General features: G+C 32.7%; 1 protein-coding gene across 1 annotated transcript; it reads right to left on the bottom strand.

The window, feature by feature from the left end:
- On the bottom strand, positions 297 to 1,278 carry LOC109325114 (uncharacterized mitochondrial protein AtMg00810-like). Its single transcript, XM_019557263.1, has 2 exons — positions 1,228 to 1,278; positions 297 to 801 (listed from the first exon to the last, which is right to left on the bottom strand). The coding sequence occupies exons 1-2, from the start codon at positions 1,270 to 1,272 to the stop codon at positions 340 to 342; spliced, it is 507 nt and encodes a 168-aa protein (XP_019412808.1). The 5' UTR covers positions 1,273 to 1,278; the 3' UTR covers positions 297 to 339.

Raw genomic sequence — 6,276 nt, 5'->3', positions numbered from 1 at the left:
AAAATATCTAACATTCCTTCTCTTAAACTGAAAATTCTATTTTCAGTTTACTAACTCTGCTGCTGCAGATTGCAAACACCCAACAAATTTCTCAAATTTTGGAATGAAGGTGCTCTGAGAGGTTTGGTATAAATGTCTGCCAATTGATCTTCACTTCTGCAGCACTTCAAGACAATTGTTCCATCATTGTTGAGGTCTCTCAAAAATAGTACTTAACATCAATATGTTTACTTCTTCCATGGAGTACAAGATTTTTAGAGAGTTTGATGATTGAGGTATTATCACAATTGTAGTAGCTTCCTCTTGCTTGAAATGTAGTTCTTCAAGTATTTTCCTCAACTAAATGGCTTGACAAGCACAAGTTGAAACATCAACAAACTCAGCTTCAGTAGTTGATAATGTGACTATAGGTTGCTTTTTAGATAACCATGAGACAACACCTATACCAAACATAAAGACATAGTCTAAAGTACTTCTTCTATCATCTTGATCCCCTGCAAAGTCACTATCAGTGAACCCAATCAATTCTGATTTTTCACCCTTCTTGAAAAATAGCCCAAGTTGTTTTGTTCCCTGAAGATAACGAAGGATTCGTTTGGCAGCTAAGAGATGCATTTTAGTTGGATTTTCCATGTATCTACTAATTACGCTGATAAAATGCATTATGTCAGGTCTATTAGCAGTTAAATACATCAAACTACCCACAATTTGCTTAAATAGTGAGCTATCCACCTTTTTTCCTTCAGAACCTTTGTTTAGCTTCAAGCCATACTCAGATGGAGTACTTACAGGATTGCAATCCTGCATTTGAAATTTGTTTAAGAGTTCTTGGGCATACTTCTTTTGAGAAATAAAGTATCCATTAGTTGATTAAACTGCTTCTATACCAAGAAAATAATGCATCAAACCAAGATCAGTCATTTCAAACTCAATCATCATAGACTTTTTGAAATTTTCAAACATTCCCAAATCATTTCCAGTAAATATAAGGTCATCAACATATAAGCAAACAATAAGTATTTTTCCTTCAGATCCAACTTTAACAAAGAGTGTGTGCTCATATGGGCATTTATTAAATCTATTAAATTATTCTTTAAAAAAATATGCATTTATTCGACTATACCAAGCTCTTGAAGCTTGTTTTAGTCCATAAAGTGCTTTCTTCAATCTATACACTTTATGTTCATTTTCAACTTTAATATAGCCAGGGGGTTTATCAACAAATACCTGCTCATCCAAGGTTCCATGAAGGAATGCCGATTTAACATCCATCTGATAAGTAGGTCATGCGTTTTGAGCTGTCATGGCAATTACTAATCTGATGGTATCATGTCTTGCAACTAGAGCATACACCTCTTTATAATCCACACCATATTCTTGCTTATATCCTTTTGCCACCAATCTTGCCTTGTACTTGTCAACTTCATCGTCTTCTTTTCTTTTAGTTTTGAAAAGCCATTTTACACCAACAGTTTTCTGCCCATCTGGAAGATCAACAAGCTCCCATGTATGATTTCTTTCTATGGCTTCAATTTCTTCATCCATTGCCTTTTGCCATTTTGCTTCCTTGGCGACATTCTCAAATGTTGTAGGATCACAATATGAAAATAATGCAAAATGAGTAACAGGATCATCAATTTGATTAATTCCAGTTACCTCAAAATCTTCCATCCAAGATGGCTTCTTTCGAATGCGACTTCTAGGAGGTTCAACATATGCATATGTTGAAGTTTCTGCTCTTGTTGGTGTTGCAACTTTTTCTTCTCTTCCATGTTCAACTTGTGAATTATTTGTACAAGGTTGCTGCTCATTTTCTTGTTCCTCTTCTTCAAGTCCAAATTCTGAAGTATTTGGAGTAGTTTGTTGTCCATTCCACTCCCAAGTTCTTTCTTCATCAAGGATGACATCTCTACTTGTCACAATCTTTTTAGTGAGAGGGTTATATAACTTATATGCTTTGGAGGCTTCACTAATACCAAGGAAAACACACTTTTCACCTTTATCATCAAGTTTCTTTCTTTTCTAGTCTGGAACATGGGCATATGCTATGCAACCAAAAATTCTGAAATGCTCAACACTTGGCTTGTGTCTATTCCATGCTTCTTCTGGTGTCATGTTCTTTACAGCAAAGGTGGGGCTTCTGTCCAGCAAATGAATACTCCAATTTACAGCTTCTGGCCAAAAGTTTCTTGGCACTCCACTCATCTTCAAAATGGTCGAAATCACGTTCAAGATTGTTCGATTCTTCCTTTCTGCAATGCCATTCTGTTATGGTGTGTAAGCTGCTGTAAGTTGCCTCTTAATTCCATATGTGTCACAAAAGTATGCAAATTCTTGTGAGTTGTATTCACCACCACGATCACTGCAGAGAACCTTGATTGCATGTTCACTTCCTTTTTCAACAAGTGGTTTGTAGTGTTTGAAAATTGATAGAGCCTCAAATTTTTCCTGCAGAAAATAAACCCAAGTTTTTCGAGTATAATCATCAATAAATGTAATGAAGTAGCCTTTACCACCATTTGATGTAGGATTAATTGGCCCACAAATATCAGAATGAATCAACTCCAAAACTTGTTTTACTCTCCATGATTTTCCTTGTGGAAATGATGAACGATGTTGTTTGCCAATAACACATTCTTCACAATTTTGAGATGGACTGACTATTTGTGGAAGACCTACCACCATGTTTTTCTGCTGAAGAGTCTTCAATCCATTGAAATTTAAGTGGCCATAGCGGAAATGCCAAAGCCATGAGGGATCCTTCACTTCACTCATTAAGCATGTTTGTGCACTTTGAATCTTCAATGGAAACAACCTGTTAGAACTCATTTCAACAACTGCAATGGCTCCTCTAATAGTATCATATATTTCACAAGCATCTTTTTGTATGGTTATTATATAACCTTTTTCCTGCAATTGGCCAGCACTCAACAAATTGCTTTTCAAGTCAGGAACATAAAATACATTAGAGATGGTTTCCACCAAACCATTCTTGGTTTGAATTTTAATATCTCATTTTCCCATCACATTTATAATAGAACAATCACCAAAACTCACTTTAGATCAAAAGTTTTCATTTAAATAAGAGAAAGATGACTTACTTCCACACATGTGGTTGCTACAACCAGAATCAACATACCATACATCAGATTGGAATTTCTCATGAGATTTCATCAGCAATGTTTCTTCTTCCTTCTCCTCTAAAAAGTTAGACATTTCTCCTTTTTCTTTGTATTTAGGCAATTTTGTGTAGCACTCAGAGGCATAATGACCAAACTTATGACATTTGTAGCACTCTAGCTTGGACTTTTCATAAATTCTACCTCTTTCTTGTTGTTGGTGAGGATTGCCTTTAAAGTACCTGCTGGAATCTCTATTTCCTCGACCTCCGTGTCCTCTACCTCTACCCCTACCCCTTCCTCTGAAGTTATTGGAATGGGTATTGGTAGAAGCCTTCAATGCTTGTTCATTCGTTGTTGAACTTCTATACATCTTTTGTTCATGAACCAATAATGAACTTTGAAGTTCATCAAGGGAGAGTTCATCAGGGTCATTGGACTCTTCAATTGAACACACCATATAGTCAAATTTTGGGGTGAGTGACCGTAGAATTTTTTCAACAATGAGGGTGTCTCCCATATTTTCTCCATGAATTCGCATGCTGTGTGCAATTCCCATGACCCTTGAACAATAATTAGTAACTGACTCACTTTCCTTCATTTGCAAAGTTTCAAAGTCCCTTCTCAAGGCTTGAAGTTGAGCACGTTTGACTCTAGGGGAACCCTGATATTTCATCTTCATTGAATCCCAAATATCCTTGGAAGTTTCTTTGCAAAGAATGGTTTCCAGGATAGAGCGATCAATTGCTTGAAATAAGAAATTTTTGGCTCTCAAGTCTTTCAACTTCATTGCATCATGCTCTCTGTTTTGTGCAACAGTAAGTTCTCTACATTCTTCTGGTGTTGCAACACCATCTTCAACCACTTGCCAATACTCTTTGGACCTTAAGAGATTTTCCATCAACATGGTCCAGTGCTCATAGTGACCATCAAAATGTGAAATCGCTGGTTGCACAAAATTATCAGTAGCTATTATCTCAACTTACTATAATTCTGTTTTTGCTACTGGAAAAAATATTGTTTTAGAAAAAAAATTCTGCAATTCTGTTTCTGCACTGTAAATTCTGCACTTTTTTTTCTGGTTCTTTACTGCTATTAAAGAAATAAGAAGGAAGGGTGTTAACGTGGCTCTTGATACCAATGTTAGGAAGAGTAAATTGTAAACTGATGTATATCATTATGCACTAGATGACAGCCTTAAAATAGGCAAAGTGAAAAAGTTACAATCGATTTCCAGGAGCAACACTTATTGAGAGGTACAATCACACACTCCGAAATGGATTAGTTCCTTACTCAAAAAGGGTGAGGGATACCATTGGTAATACCAAAAAACTATAAACTAAAATTTTACCTTTTATTATTGAAAAAAAATATATACATTACTAGCATAAGAGTTTTATAAATGATCAGTAATCTATCATTCATTAATGTATACAATATTATCGATGTATAAATATTACACTCTTAGTAAGTTATCAAAAATTAGCAGCCCCTAATATAGAGTTGGACAAACTCCAATTATGTATTTATTTTGCTGTCTACCTTAAATGACCAACTAACTAATGTTAGAAGCTTAACATTTTTGCCTATCATTGATATATGTGTAAAAGTGAAAGCAAGTGGTAAAACTTTCTAGGTAGAAAAATGAATACTTACAAAAAGGGCTTAAAAGTAGTAAGTCACTTGAATTAGTGGGATAATAATTCCAGCTACTTCTAATGAAAAAATTAAAAAGAATAATATGAATGATGTAAGTCTAAGATTCAGTGAAATTGTAAAATATCCAGTAAATATATTGACCAGTGAAAATAGATAGATAAGAGAGATAAAATGTAAGGCTCCACTAAATCTCAGGATGACTAACATGTCGCGGGTTTGATTTCTATGAGTGATACTTATTGAGAGAGACAATCATGCACTCGAAAGAGATTAGTCATTACCAAAAAGTTAAATAAATACTATTAGTATTACCAAAAAACTTAGAGGAATTAATGAGAGAGGTAGATATTAATATTAAGTGATTTTTAAATTAAAATGTTATGGACAGTTTGATTTAAAAAAATAAATGGATGTGATTAAATGTAAATTGTGTAATCTATTTTGAGGTTGTCTTTGGTTTGAGGGAAAATGAAAGGAATGAAAAGGGATGGAAGGAAAAATAGAGGAAAAGTGAGTTTTTTCTTGTTTGGTTGACAATAGAAAAGATGAGAGAAAGGAAAAATATGTAGGCTACATGCTAAAATATTTTCTTCTCTAGTGAGAGAGGAAAACACAAGAAAAAAATCATTTTGATAAAATGACTACAATACTCTTGTTTTATATCTAGACCATCACTTTTCTCATATTCTATTCTCAAACATATTTTATCTTAGGAACTCACTTTCTCCCCAAATGAGTTTGTTATTATAATAACAAAAATAAATAGAACTTTAAAATTCTAAGCATCAAACATAGTTTTTATGCTTATTTGGGTCCTCATATTATCATTCTTATTTTTATTTGTGTTCCACAACCTACTCACACTTTTATATTTTACAATAAAGATAACAAATTATTAAGAATAATTACTTATTTATTTATTAATAAATTAAAAATCGCTATAATTTATTGTAACTAAATTATAACTAAAATATAAATTTTTGTTGTAAATTGTAAAATTAAAATAAGTGGACCCAAATAAATAAATAAAAATATTACATTAATTAAAATACATCAAAAATATAATTTCAAAATATAATAGAAATTACAATATAGTAAATTAAAAGATAAATAAAATGTATAAAATTGATAAAGTACATCACAACACATAAATGTCATATCTCCTCACCAAAAACTGCTCTTATTTACTAAGAATTGTTCTTGTTTAAGAACAAAACTCAAGAAATAAGAACCGCACAATAAGAATATTAAGAATGTTCTTATTCTATTAAGAATAATCTTAAAAAAAATCAATTTGGATGCTTTAGTTCAGTTTTTCCTTTTTCTAATTGTAATCAAATAATGTACTTCTTTTTTCACTTGTTCTAACGCATCAATCCCATTTAATTTTTTTTGTTTATCCCTTTTTTGTGGTAGAGTCTGAATATTTTGCACAATAACAAAATGTATGTGTTTTTATTTTATTTTCAACATCAAATCTTTTTAGAGAACTTATGAT

This window comes from Lupinus angustifolius, chromosome LG13 (genome assembly GCF_001865875.1).
Source record: "Lupinus angustifolius cultivar Tanjil chromosome LG13, LupAngTanjil_v1.0, whole genome shotgun sequence".
In the NCBI taxonomy this organism is placed as follows: Eukaryota; Viridiplantae; Streptophyta; class Magnoliopsida; order Fabales; family Fabaceae; genus Lupinus; species Lupinus angustifolius.
This window is presented reverse-complemented; position numbering and strand designations above follow the sequence as displayed.

Bases quoted from the DNA above. Each gene is read 5' to 3' on its own strand.
- LOC109325114 (XM_019557263.1), bottom strand. From the start codon at position 1,272: ATGGATGTTAAATCGGCATTCCTTCATGGAACCTTGGATGAGCAG. The intron at 802-1,227 runs GTATTTGTTGAT...TTTCAAATGCAG, and splicing joins ATGGAACCTTGGATGAGCAG to GATTGCAATCCTGTAAGTAC.